The sequence below is a fragment of the Haliotis cracherodii genome, unplaced genomic scaffold (genome assembly GCF_022045235.1).
Source record: "Haliotis cracherodii isolate W230 unplaced genomic scaffold, xgHalCrac1.p SCAF_3, whole genome shotgun sequence".
In the NCBI taxonomy this organism is placed as follows: Eukaryota; Metazoa; Mollusca; class Gastropoda; order Lepetellida; family Haliotidae; genus Haliotis; species Haliotis cracherodii.
In genome coordinates, this window is record NW_027266286.1 from 22,000,834 (window position 1) to 22,015,761 (window position 14,928).

General features: G+C 42.2%; 1 protein-coding gene across 7 annotated transcripts in view; it reads left to right on the forward strand.

The window, feature by feature from the left end:
- LOC139476004 (DENN domain-containing protein 5B-like) overlaps positions 1-14,727 on the forward strand; it is a 40,045-nt gene extending 25,318 nt beyond the window's left edge. For 4 of the 7 annotated variants that reach the window (XM_071259227.1, XM_071259229.1, XM_071259230.1 and 1 more), the window contains 12 exons: positions 597-683; positions 6,039-6,168; positions 6,336-6,464; positions 7,506-7,627; positions 8,477-8,622; positions 8,812-8,930; positions 9,098-9,195; positions 9,335-9,403; positions 9,650-9,732; positions 10,744-10,870; positions 11,413-11,587; positions 12,404-14,727. In XM_071259227.1, the coding sequence (XP_071115328.1) occupies positions 597-683; positions 6,039-6,168; positions 6,336-6,464; positions 7,506-7,627; positions 8,477-8,622; positions 8,812-8,930; positions 9,098-9,195; positions 9,335-9,403; positions 9,650-9,732; positions 10,744-10,870; positions 11,413-11,587; positions 12,404-12,587 (1,469 nt within the window). In that variant the 3' untranslated portion in view covers positions 12,588-14,727. Of the gene's footprint in view, positions 1-596; positions 684-5,076; positions 5,113-6,038; positions 6,169-6,335; positions 6,465-7,505; positions 7,628-8,476; positions 8,623-8,811; positions 8,931-9,097; positions 9,196-9,334; positions 9,404-9,649; positions 9,733-10,743; positions 10,871-11,412; positions 11,588-12,403 lie in introns of all 7 variants that reach the window. The other 3 variants (XM_071259233.1, XM_071259234.1, XM_071259232.1) reach the window with 2 other exon arrangements.
- Positions 14,728-14,928: the final 201 nt, after the last annotated feature.

The window sequence follows — 14,928 nt, forward strand, 5'->3', positions numbered from 1 at the left end:
CAAAAGTTTGTTGGAATGTTAAAACATGGTAGGTGCCAAAATATGCACAGATCAACACCTTGTTTGAGTACATCGAAGATTAGGTTGCAATCTAACTAAAACATATGGACAGTGGTCCTTTGAGAACTGATACATGGAAATCTTGCTAAGTGACTTAACTTGTGTCTGATATGCCAGTAACAGTATAGTGGACTTAATCATTGTGTCAGCATTTGCGTAATGTTGCAATATATACAATATCAGTGTAGTGGTCTTGGTAAATGCATTGAAGAAAATAGGCTTTCTGAATGAAATGGATGGTAATATTGTCCAGTTGCCTACAAGTCATATTGTGTATACACGGTATATACCTGAGGATAGTCAGTGTTTGTGAATGGTAAATAATTTAGTATTAGCAACCCTGTGATATAATGCCTGTTTATGCCATGTGTTATGACTTGTATCAGATGTTGCACCGGTTGCTCCATATCACCTGTGTATAATCTGTTGTGGTCAGTAAGTACTACTGTATATGAATCCTGATTGTCACAGTGACTTCTCAACTACAGATTGGCAACTCCTTGCTTAAACCTCACTAATATCTCTCTCCCAAAAAGGTCCCTTGAAAAGACATAGCCTGATAGACATTAGCTCTTTCTTGGATGGGTCCATCAAAATTTTGGGCCGGTCCATATCCTGGAGCAGTGAGTATCTACTGGTGTAATTACCCTCCACCCCTTGGCTAGTGCATGGGGTGACTCCTATATACCACTGCAGTGCAGCACTGTGGGCTGGACCACACACACACAGAGGGGTGGAGGCAGGGGCTAGGTTGGTAGCATGGACAGGTTTCTAAGAAAAGGCTGGTATGAATACTAAATATGGAAGATGCAAGTCTTCGGGATTTGGTTAAAGGTGCAATAACTAAACATCTCGGTACCACTTTCCAGTACTTTCTAATGTGCCTGTTGATCATCGATGCTATATGAGGCTGTATTTTCAGCTGTAGGATTCTCTATACCTGTCCTTCCATCCTGGCCCCTGTCTGTCTGTCTGTCTATGTCTGTGTGATGTTCCAGATATAACAGTCTTCTGAGTGCTGGTCAGTTTATTGGTCAGTCTTGTCCTTGCCTTCACTGTACTAACATCATTATGATTTCATCATCACCATCATGACTGTGACACGCAGAATAACTAGTGAACCAGTTGGGAATCCATTGTGGGTGGGAAGCATAAAGAAATGGTCCCCTTATGATCATATACCGTATTTGACATAATAAGCGCCCAGGGCTCTTAGGGGGCTCTTATTAGAAAATTATTTTGGTGAAAAAAACAGAGTTGAAAGATAAATTTCATGGTTTATGCTGACAGCCTGAAATGTTTATATACGACAGATATATTTTTCCTGAATTTAATTGCCCATAATTGAGGGTGCATATTACACACGAGTGCGTATCATACGCGAATAAATAGGTCTTGTGTACATTGATCAATTGGTAGGGGTGCTAATTGGGATTGTTCACTAGCCAATATATTAGCAAATATCGCCGTGGGCGCTTATTAGAGCGGGGCGCTTATTACGTCGAATACGGTAGTTTTCTCTACTGGGAGGATTGCAAACAGATATAGTGTAAGTTCAGTATAGTTAAACCATGGACACCAGGGTGGTACTAAGCAGTCTAAGTACCAAGCTAATCGTAACTCTCATAAGGCTGTTTTGTCACCTAGGTCAGTCAAAGCAGAGAAATATCTTATGTTGAATTGAGATATTGTCGTATTATTATCTTGACATTGCTCCAGATAATCTGTGTATCTGCATAAAAATATTCACACAAAAATCATCGTAACACTGTTAATTTCAAGTTGCTTGAGTACAGATATGTATGAATTTAAAAAGACACATTATTTAATAATAAACAACATGTAAACAACACTGTAATTACTTTTACTGCTTGTGCACATGCATTTCCTGAACTGAGAGAAGACAAGAGTCACATGTATGTATTCTAAATGACTGCTATGTCTCCATTATTGCAAAGGGGCACGGGTGGCCCAGTCGTCTAAGGCGCCCCGATTCTCTGTGCAGAGTTGCGTCCCTTGGGCATGCCAGAAACCTATGATTGAGGGTTCGAATCCCTGTTTGCCCCGATTATGTTTCTAGGTTTGTCAGCACCATACCCGTGCTCGTGGGTAAACGTCTGAGACCTGCATCACTTTGGGCTTTCCTCCCACATTAAGCTGACACGCTGTGATATAACAGGAATACTGTTAAAAGAGGCGTTAAACACAACTCACTCAGCCACGCACCATTATTGCAACTTACAGATGTATCACTGTTGTAAGCTTATGCAGCACGTAATGGCTGCCATTAACTGATGCAATGCAGAAGTCACCTGAAACAGTTACTATTTATGCAGAATTATTTTTAAAAACCTTTTCTCATTTGTTAAAAATACCCAATAGACTGGACTCCGAGGGGTTTAAAATAAATTGAATACTACAGGAAAATACAAGTACCCAATGATAATCATTACGTGGGAGTTAATTACATGTGACTCAAAAATTATCTGGAGCACTGTCAGGAGCTGAGTGTTTTGTGGATTGTATTAGGGATCTAAAATGGGAACATCTAATTTGGTGTAAATTGTTGAGGATTTAAAATAGACCACATCCCATGTTACATTCATCCTTAAATAGTTATTTGGTATATTAAGACCCATATCTCTCAGCAGATGAACTGTACGCAAAAGTAACACCTCTCCTTTCTCAATATATATACTGTACAAAAGAAAGTTAAGAATATTTTGGGGATGTGTTTTTGTCTTGAAGACTCAGCACACAATTTCATAAAAATATCCCCAACAATATTTGTGATCCCTTACTATTTTTTGTTCAGTATATATCTGTCTGCTGTTATGTATCCAGCATCAAGTGTTCCGTGATGTAGCTGACTCTAATCTATATCATTGTGTGTGTGTGCCTCATTCCGCCGGATCGGTGAGAAAGCTTGCTAGTCAGTATCTGTCATCTCTCCTGTACAGAAGTGTTTGAACTGTTCACCAGTTCCAGAAGGGTACATTGTCACCAGGATTTGAGTTTATGATTATTCAACTCTAGCTTAGTTCGGACAGTGTTATATCACTGAATAGTGTTTAAAGAAATAGTTGTAGAAAGAGTTCTAGGGCATCTCTAGATTTAGGGCTCACACTAGGCAGGCAGGCGGGGATAGTTTGTACTGTTAGTTTGATAATTCTTAGCCTGGAAGAGAATTGAAATTTTGATGATAGATACTAACTTTTATATGTATTCCATTACTAAGTTTGATGAACATTGTCTCTAAACATGTATGTCAGTTTGCCCTTAACAAAATGTTTGTTTTGTACAATAACACCCGTCTAACAAATAACATCTATGTCATTGACCACTGTCAGATGTATGTTGGAGGACAGATTTATCTGCGTGTGGAATAGTTTTGTGTATCAGCCCAAGGAACTATCAATATTCATCACTTTTTGACATGTTTGATAGGCATGTATAGGACCCCGAGTGCCCATTAGTGCCCTAGATATGAGATTCACCCTGATAATATTTCTAGGTATGTCAGCACCATACTCAAGCGTGTGGGTTTGACTGATGTAATCATTATGCCTACATCACTTCGGACTTTCCTCCCAAATCACACTGACACACTGTGGTATAACTGAAATACTGTTCAAAGCGGACCCCCTGCAAGGTCTAATGGTAGAACGTCCGCCCGGAGAGCGGAAGGTCCGGGGTTCAATCCCCAGCCGTGTCATACCAAAAGACATTAAAAGATGGTACTTGTTGTTACCCTATCTGGCGCTCGGCATTAAGGGGCTAAAACAAGGACTGGTTGGCTTGGAGTCAGTATACTGTGTCTGGGTGGGGTATTCATGTTAAACATTGGCATGGTATCTCAGTGTGCTAGCACTATAAATCTAGTACTAGTACAAGCAGCCACACAAACACACACACGTACATCTTGGATGCGACGTTAAACCACATTTCACCTCACCTGATCAAAGCGGCGTTGAACCCAACTCTCTCTCTCACTAATAGTTATGTGCAACTTCAGTGGATTATGACTTCTTACTGTGAGGTTACAGCTTCATCACTGTGGACTGTACAATCATGAAGTTACAGTCCATGGACATCCATACTCTGTGTATCAGACTTTGAGAGGAGTAATGATATGGTCATGAAGTCCCCTGTAACATGAATATCTAACAAGGTTGACAGTGATACTCTAATGATTTGGTGACAGCAGATAGGCATGGTTCCCCTCCACTAACATGACGCCCCTGGTGGAAGTGTGTAACATACCTGGCCTGTCTTACCAAGGTTGTCCTCCATGCTGGTGGAAGTCTGTGTCTGTGTGTCCCATGGAGTCTCAGGATTGTGCTCAACTCATGTCCAACATGCTGAAGCATGCTGTAACCTGTCTAATTGCTTTAATGTTATTTTATAAGATTATGATCATAGTTGATTTTTCATATTCACATTTTTCAGAAAATATATAATGAAATCCAAGTCTAAACTTTACAGCTGACAGGGTCATATAACACTCACTTAATCATTTATTGAGTAGTAGTCAGACCAACTGTAAGTTATGGCCCTAAGAGGTACAGTTGAAAGGGGTTAAACATCTGTTCATGTTGTTCGGTGCAATGATAAGACAGTTAACAGTTGTTGAACCAGATTACTGGATATGTAATATTTTGAAGGTGGGTATGTTCTTGTCAAATGGATGAAAGTTTTTGTATTCTGGCTAAGACTTTTAAGAAATCCCCAATTTCATTAAAAAGGAAATTATTTTGGATTGAACTTGTTGAATATAGTTGTAGAATGAATTTCCATGCATCTGGATGTGGTTGAATCGAGAGGGGCATATGCCCTGGTGACCTTGTAGGAAGGGTCAGTTTCTTGTTACCACCATTATAATACCTGACTACGGTACTGCTAACCAACCCCCTCCGTGCTGGCCAGGAGAGCCAGGATACAGGGTATTGTAGGGAGCTGGACATCCTGTGTTGACACTCTCATATGAATGATGGTTTGTTATTTCACGCTGCTCAGCCATCGCATGGTGCATTCTACAAAAGAGATATCAACGTAAGCCTGTGTGTGTTTGTCCATCACAGTGTAGCCTTCACCTACCACCAGCAGCAGTCTGTACAGATCTGCAGAGTCAGCTGTTCTGTTCCACTGTGACACCTTTAGCTAGCTAGCAACCATGGCCCTGTTCCACAAAGCGGTCTTAGGGCTAAACATATACTGGGCCAAAGTCTCAGGGTCTCGGTCCTCAAAGCAATATTTGCACTGTAACTTGTTTAATTAATGTGTGGGAGTTATAAACTAAGATTGCTTTGTGGAAAAGGGCCTAGGAGTGGTGGTCTCGACGCTAAGACCACTTTGTGGAACGAGACCCGTACCTGAGATGTATCACGTTTTACTGTGCCAGTCACAGTTTGTCGCAGCTTAGCCAAGTAGCTCAGATCACCTGATGTATTTAGTTCAACATTGACTTTAGTTCAGTTTGTTTGCATGTTGAGATTATTGCAGACAGCATTTGATGACAAACGCAAACCACCATTCTGTTAGCTTGTCACTCTAGACCTTGATTCATTGTTAGCTTCAGTTTGTTTTCTTCAGCATGATGTATGTCAGTCATGAATCGTGTATTTTGAAGACTCACCATCAGAAGCTGTTATTCCTAAGAGTGTATAGATCTTAATATCTTCACATGAAGCTGACATATTATTAGCAAATCTTTTAACAAAGTAATTAGCATATGACTGATCCAAAAAGATGACACATACAAGAAATTGTGACAACACTTTTTAAAAGTGAATATTACCATATGATGTAATTCAGTAAGTGGTTTGATATGAATAATGATAATCGATTTTTTTAACCAAAATTCAAATTTAGACTTTGTTTAAAGCATATGTGCTGACCGAATGTTGTGTGAACCTACAACACCCTACCCTGCACAACCCTCTAGTTGTACCCTTCCTAACATGACCCTGTGTCTGTAGACCTGTCCGCAATGGCCTTGGATGGAGAGAAGACACACCCTGTCAAGACACATCGACGTCGCAGCAGCCAGGGGAGGATTGAGCTGCCTGTCCTCCGACCTCTGGCCAAGTCACTGGCACATGATATGAGGTCAGTACAATACATATACCTAGGCCAGTGTGAAAGGTATGTATCTAGTCTTGTAAATGTCAGTTTGACAAGTAAACATGTCATGATAGTCTATGTATTTGTGTACCTGTCTCTACGATGGCCCAGTCAGTACATGTGAAGCTAAGTTTCTGGGTTGTGTGTGGCAGGAGAGTGCAGCAGATGACGGAGATCAAGACACACGTGGGATGTGCTCGAGCCTTTGTCAGACTTGCCCTAGAGAAGAAGATGTTGTCGACGCACCTCAAGGAGCTCCTGCAGGATACAGACCTACTGAGGTTGGTCAAACACTGATCTGATAGCTGCCATGGGGGTCCATGAGGTGTCCAAGTCGGGATAGGTTCCTGTAACTGTTCAAGTAAATCGAGACCCGTGAAGATTCCGGGGTAGAATAGGTCTCCATACTTGCTCTGAAAGCTGACTATGCTTGTCGTAAAAGGCGACTAACGGGATCGGGTGGTCAGGCTCGCTGACTTGGTTGATACATGTCATCGATCCCAATTGCGTGGATCGATGCTCATGATGTCAAACACTGGATTGTCTGGTCCAGACTCGATTATTTTACAGATTGCCGTCATATAGCTGGAATATTGCTGAGTGCGGCGTTGAACAACAAACAAAAAAAAATAAACCGAGATATTGTTCCAGTATTGTAAGACATTCTTCCGGTATGGAGACACATTGTACCAGTAGTGAGATACATTGTTCCATTAATATGAAACTGTTCCAGTATTGTGAGACAGTGCCAGTCTTGTGAAACTTTTCCAGTGTGGTAAAGCATTGTGCAGCTATTGAGAGACTTTGTTTGACATTGTGGCAGTGTTGTGAGTCATTATTTCAGTATTGTGAGACCATTTACCACTATTGTGAGACAGTGCCAGTATTATGGAACTATTCCAGCTTGGTAAAACATTGTACCAGTATTGTGAACTGGTACAGTATTGTGAGACATTGTGTCAGTGCTGTGAAACATTGTGTCAGTACTGAGAGATATTGTTCCAGTATTGTGAAACTGGTACAGTATTGTGATACATTGCGTCAGTGCTGTGAAACATTGTGTCAGTACTGTGAGATATTGTTCTAGTATTGTTATATATTGCTCCAGTGTTGTGAGATATTGTTCCAGTATTGTGAAACTGGTACAGTATTGTGAGACATTGTGTCAGAGCTGTGAAACATTGTGTCAGTACTGTGAGATATTGTTCAAGTATTGTTATATATTGCTCCAGTGTTATGAGATATTGTTCCAGTACTGTGAGATATTGCTCCAGGATTGTGAAATAGTGCTCTGATATTAAAACCCATTGTTTGTGTTACAGGAGCCTTTACAAGCGTTACGCCTTCCTGCGGTGTGAGGATGAGAGAGAGCAGTTCCTGTACCACCTCCTGTCTCTCAATGCTGTCGACTTCTTCTGCTTCACCAATACATTCTCACAGACAGGTCAGTAGACAGTTTGTGTTCTCAGAAATAGGTCCCCATGTTTGGTCAGAATAGGGGGCGGTTGGGTAGCCTAGTGGTTAAAGCGTGCGCTCGACATGCCAAAGACCTGGGTTCGATTCCTGACATGGGTACAATGTGTGAAGCCCATTTCTGGTTTCCCCCGCCGTGATATTGCTGGAATATTGCTAGAAGCGGCGTAAAACCATACTCTCTCACTCACTCATTGATCAGAATAGATCCCCAGTACTGTGTACTTGTTAGATCTGAGAATTTAAGAGCTGCCAATGACCTGAAGAAACAAGAACATGTGGAGAGTCTACTGTCATCTCTGCGATTATGTGAGAATGTGTCTACTAACCGGTTCATGGGAGCCTTGTGTGAATGGTGTCTTGATAGGTTCATAGTACAATTGTACAATACAGATCTTCACATTCTCACAGACAGTCAGTACGTTTAATCTCATTCTCAAATCAGATCCATTGACAGGGTTAGAAATTGGCACTAGTCCTTTCGTCCTTGCCAAACTGCCCAATAGTAAAGGTATCCTAAGGACTAGTAGAAATTAGCCATTTTTAAAGGTTTTGCTACATGTTATCATCATAAGGACTAGTGGACTAAAACTGTTAGTTTCTACCCCTGATATTTAATAACATTCTCACTGATATGTCAGTAGACACCGTCATTTGTAACAGACACACCAGTAGACACATCACTCATCTCAGCTTGCACGTCGCTATGTAAGTGCAATAATCTTGGATGCGACGTTAAACCCTATTTCACCTCACCTCATCTCAGATTGATCGTAGACAGGTGTAGGAGATGCCTGATGTATGATGATTTTCCTCCTAGTTGTGCCATACCGAGTCCTGATCTACCCCAGCACCAAGTTTGCATGTGGAACAACGAGTGCTGTACCCTGGATCAGCATCGCGGGGCAGCTCGGGGAGACTGGAGTCATGGACATACCGAAAGGATGTCTGGAGTTCTCAGTGGAAGTATGTGTCCCCCTTATGTCAGTTTTTGTGGAAGATATATGTTCTGTTTGTATCTTTGGTATCCAGTACCTTCGTATTTAAGTGTGACTGCTTTGTGTGATATTATATAAAAGCTGTGCAAACGGGATGAAATTATTGACGAGATCAGTTTAGATAACTGCAGTCTTCATGTCATTCCACCTGTTCCAGCACAAGAACCTGGGTGTTCTGACGACTCTACGTATTGGCCATGACAACAGTGGCATGACTCCACGCTGGTTGGTGGAGTACGTGCTTGTCAGGAATGAGATCTCAGGACACACTTACAGGTGGGTGGAAGACACTACACAGATATGATAATATGCATGAACTTTGAGCCAATACCTGGCTATATGCAGTACTTTTCTAACCCTTTTTCCGTAATATTAAAATTTATTCATTTTGCAGACTGCTATATATATCCTGCTAAATCTTACACCTGGATGTTGTGTTGCAGATTCCAGTGTGGGCGATGGCTGGGGAAAGGTGTGGATGACGGCAGCATAGAGCGCCTCCTGGTGGCAGAGCTTGTACATCAGACATCAGAGGTTGATGGTGAGCTCTAGATTCAGTGGCAGGATGGTCAGCTAGTGTATACAGTGGGATTAGTCATGAACGAGTGTATGATAGCATCTCTTGGCTTCTGTGGTTGTCTGTAGTGTGTTTTTGCATATTTCAACTATACCTGTTGCAGACACAGTGACGTGCTACACACCTCCACGGAACAGGTCACCCAGCTCTCCCAGGAAGAACTGTGATCAGGGTAGGTTTAGACTGAGTAAAGGACTTGCAAAAATATGATAACATGTTCAAATTAAGCATTGTTTAAATCGAACAGCAGTTATGCTTATTGTTTCGTAGTTTTCTAACGTAGAAACAAGAAATTAGTGAGGCTTGCCTAATCACTAACTGATACGATGATTGATTGAAAGTGTCCAGAGTTGATATATCCAATTAGTCATTTTCATTTACAATTTGATATCCCCTCTGTGCTTCCCCCTTGTCACAGGTCTGTCCATCCCGGAGCTGCAGGAGAATCTAGGGCATGCAGTCAACAACCTGGTCAAGTACTTCTACAAGCCAGAGAAGGAGGTCAGTGTACATGTCGGACTGGTACCTCGGTCCTTTTCTACTCTACTCTAGCTAACATTGCCTTTACTTTTGTCTCCTTTGGCAATACTGGGACAGAATAGATACTCCATGCTCCTTACATGTTTCAAGAGTTTGCTTGTGTGTTGTTTAATTCCAGTCTCGGCCAATAGTATAGCTATATGATGGTAGCCTGTAGATAATCAAATCTGATTGACATCACAAGCAACAATCTACCCCTGACCACCCAGTCAATCCAGTTGCCTCTTACAGCAAGCTTAGCTTGCCAGGGATCAATTCTAGCCCGGCACCCCCACAGTTACTTTCTGGGGATGGGTCGGTCATAGGGGTGTCATGATAAATCGAAATATCGATAATTGCTATTGGTATGCACTTTAAGTCAATAAATTGATTGTTAAATCAGTTTCCGATCAATAGTATCGATTTCAGTTAGGAATATCGATAGTTTCGATTGTATTTACCATATCAATGAAATACATGCAATGCTGTTCAAATTTGTTTTTTCTTTTGATCATGAGTGGTAGTAATTTACACATTTTTCTTGAATTATTAGGGTAAAGGAAAAACAAATCACTCATATCCCAAACTTTATTTTTATTTGTTGTTATGGTTATAACATTCAAAGGAAACTTCAGTTCCAAGGTTTAATTCAACTCTAAAATCCATCTAAAATGATACACTGAAAACTATCAATATTTATCGCAATAGTTGCTTGCAATATCAATAGTTATCACAATAGTTTCTTTCAATATCAATAGTTATTGCAATAGTGATTTCCAGACCAATAGTCACCCCTAGTGGATCATATACAGTTTAACAACCATTCAGTCACTTATCCTCTGTAATCTACTGCCTCCCTGTTCCACGTAGGAGACTTTGTACCTGTTATACTCTTTGTTCATGTACTTGACTGTCAAGGTTATAGGATTTACTGATGCCTTCCCACCATTATAGATTCTATTGACCCAATATTCAATGCATCATTGTTTACAGAGAGGCAACCTGACCTTCCTTCTGTGTGGAGACCGGGGCCTAGTCCAGTGCATGGAGCAGATTTTCCAGTGTGGCTTCCGCTCATCTAGATTGTTCCGTAACAAGATGTTTATATGGGATCTCTTTGGTAAGCTACTTGAGGTCTTATATCTGGTAACATGAACTGACTTATGTTTCCTCTTTGTACCTTTATACTAGCATAAGAAATTCCTTCCAAACAGGGGGGCACGGGTGGCCCAGTCGTCTAAGGCGCCGAGATTCACTGTGCAGAGTTGCGTCCCTTGAACACGCCAGAAACCTATGATTGTGGGTTCGAATCCCAGTTCGCCCCGATTATGTTTCTAGGTTTGTCAGCACCATACCCCTGCTCGTGGGTTTCACCGAAGTGGTAAACGTCTGAGACCTGCATCACTTCGGGCTTTCCTCCCACATTAAGCTGACACGCCGTGATATAACTGGAATACTGTTAAAAGCGGCGTTAACCCAACTCACTCACTCACTCCTTCCAAACAGGTCAGAGTAAATATATGGTTTGTTTGTCATGTTTATTGTAGACCTCAGCCATCATGGCTATACGAGCAAGTTGTAACAATCTTTGAGTTGTGAGTTATTGGATATGATGTCTACTAATGAGGATTTAGTTGACAATTGAAAGCCCTGTTCTTACAGAGAAGATAAAGGTACAGTTTGAGCATGCGCTGGCTGGTGGAGTACGCCGGCCGATAGCTGAGGTGGCAAAGGCAGGGTACTGGCTCTTCTGTAATCTTCTCAACAAGATCAATGCAGCCACCGAGACCATCGGCAAAGACGGGAAGTTCCAGATCTTCATCTGTGTGGGCATTAGGTATGGTTAAGTGAAGGATGGGACGGTTGATCTCATGTAGTCATAGTTAGAAGGTAGAATTTTATACCAACTTGAGTTCCTTTGGAACATGAGGTCAATTTATTTTTAGGTAAAGTTGAATCTGGGAAAACAATTCATAAAATATTGCATTTCTTTTTCTGCCCTGTGTGAGGGTACATAGCAGTAAGCAAACAGGAAGATGCTAATGTGGCTGTCTAATATAAATTGATTCCTCAGAACAGATCTTACAAGCATCTGTACATTTGAATTTTGACACATGCAAGAACTCCCAAGGACGACTTTGCAAGAAGGGCATTGCAATAGGGCTGGGAAGGGTAACTCGGGTACTCGGTTACTCGGGTCAGGTGGGTAACCACGGAACTACCCAGACCCATGGTTGGTCATGTCATATATTGTTTAATGACAAAAATGATCTTGAACTATATCGTTACAGCACATTTCACTAATGTTGGCATTTTATTCTGACTATGCACCCAGACGTTTATATGTTTGAATAAAGATAAAACTTCAGTCAACTTCAGTGTATGCATGACCGTTTTATACGTGTATCTACATACATTTCGTCCAGGGCTATTGTCAAACTATGCCCAATCGGACATTTTGCACCTATCTCTTGAGACCTACAGCGGGTTAGTTAACACTTTTAGACATGAATCTCTATCACAGAGCCCCCTGGTCCTCCGATATTTGTGTCATGAAAGCAAGCACTAAGATTGATTTTAATGATACTGCCAGTACAAAGATAGTGGCAATGATGTCCAATTATCCCTAACCTTGGTTGTGTATCTGTTGCAGAGATCACTGTCTTCACCGCTGGCTCCCTCTCATGGCTCAGACCAACATGGTAGCACAGATGTATGAGGAGAACTGCTTCATGCGTGACCCCAGTCTCATCAACTTCCTCGTCCACATCTTGGACACTCTCAGTGAGTTTCCCATTGTGTTGGAAGCCTCCTTACTGCGGGGACTGGACATCTGAAGAGGCTCCTTGTACCGTGTTGCCGTCACTACAGATGATGCAGACAAGCAGGGCCATGTTATCGGGAGTCTGTTGGTGTGGGCTGTGATATATCAATGTCTGTGAACATTTGTTGACGTTGACGTGATGATGTGAGAGATCATGAATGTGATTTGGAGTGACTGATGTTTTGACCCCGTGACTGTAATTCCTTGTGATGTCTCTTGATGAGTGTCAGGACTGTATAATCCAAAAGCACCTGATCTAGTCTTGTACCTGCCACACAGACATGTGTGTGCAAGGGGCTTCAAGCATCTACTCCAAGTCATCAATATTACTATGTTGTTTTTGTGCCAAAGAATAGCGATCTTCAATTTATTATTTATTTGTGACTTGTGCAATTTTAGAATTAGATCACCCTCCAAAGTACAAGGGTTGAGGTAGGAAAACAACATCCAAGAGATGTCACCAACTAGCATGAGGTCAGTCACTAGCAACAGTTCCTGGAGTAGGCTAGACTATCAAGACCCTGCCGGCTTCAGCATGAGGTCACTAGCAAAAGTTTCTGGAGAAGGATAGACTATCAAGACCCTGCCGGCTTCCGTATGATGAGATAGCAAGTATGATATTCTTACATGACATCACCAGTTTCATGAGCACAAGACATTGTCACCAACTTTGGAAAGAAAAGACAGCATGATGTCATGGTGGTGCATATGGTATGATATAGAGACTCAGATGGAAGGTCATGCTGTATATTTAACCTGGAGAGTTGACTTGAATGTTTTAAAGTCATTTATTGAGCTCATGTGAATAACAAACTGAGGTATATTGAAATTGAAAATGTTATTTATGATCTTGTGGTCAAGGGTTGTCTAAACGCTCAAGATTGAAATTTGCACATTAGAAATTAATCATATAAAATATTTATTTTCTGTAAATTTTACCCTGATTAGTGAAAGTTGATTTGGCTTAATTTCAAACAGATGAAGTGCCTTGATTGTTTGCTAATGGTTTGATGGTGGTTTGTTTTGTCATGTGAAGGTGACCTTACACTAGTGATAGCCATGCTAGCAGCAGGAGCACTGGGTGCCAGTGACTGTTGGTAACCATGGTCACTAGAACAGGACATCCACGTGTCTTGGGTCTTAACCTTGATCTCACTGATGCAGACATGTTTTATTCCACAAATCGTTGTTGATACATACCATGTGTATATGTTGTACAGATGAAAGTTTTAGAGAGAGCCATGTGATATGAGGTCAACACTTCTTATGTGTATACAATTTCTTAATATTGAAAGATTTTATTTGCTATATTGAATTGTTATGAAGGCAGACTCAATGAAAGTTAGCTGTCTTTTGTGTAAACTAGTAAGCTGTCCTAAACTCTTCCACATTCTGGTTACCCTTCCATCTAAAGTCCCTCCCCAGCCTGTAAAGATGCCCTGCCTCCTACACTCCCTGCGGCTCCCCACCCTGGGGACTACTGACCCTCCCCAATATGGGTAGATGTCCTTCCCACTACAACCCCTTTCCACCCTGGGTAGATTACCTTCCCTGGATATATGCCCCCACCCCCTACACTCCCTGCCCTCCCCACCCTCGGTAGATGTCCTTCCCACTACTGTCCCTCCCAACCCTGGGTATATGCCCTGCCACCTACACTCCCCACCCTAATAAGATGTCCTTCCCAATTCTGTCCCTATCCATCCCTGGGTAGATGTCCTCCCGAGTACACTCCCTGCCCATCCCGAGTAGATATCCTTCCCACTACTGTCCCTCCCCACCCTGGTTATATGTCCTTCCCACTACTGTCCCTCCCCACCTTGGTTATATGTCCTTCCCACTACTGTCCCTCCCCACCTTGGGTATATGCCCCGCCACCTACACTCCCCACCCTAATAAGATGTCCTTCCCAATTCTGACCCTACCCATCCCTCGGTAGATATCCTCCCGAGTACACTCCCTGCCCATCCCGGGTAGATATCCTTCCCACTACTGTCCCTCCCTACCATGGTTATATGTCCTTTCCACTACTGTCACTCCCCACCCTGGGTATATGCCCCGCCACCTACACTCCCTGACCCCCTAACCCCTCCCTAACCTGGTTAGATGTCCTTCCCACTTCTGTCCCTACCCATCCATAGGTAGATGTCCTTCCCACTTCTGTCCCTACCCATCCATAGGTAGATGTCCTTCCCACTTCTGTCCCTACCCATCCATAGGTAGATGTCCTTCCCACTACAACCCCTTCCCACCCTGTGTAGATGTCCTTCCCCTTACACTCCCTGGCTCCCCCACCTTGGGTAGATATCCTTCCAACTACTGCCTCTCCCCACCCTGGGTAGATGTCCTTCCCC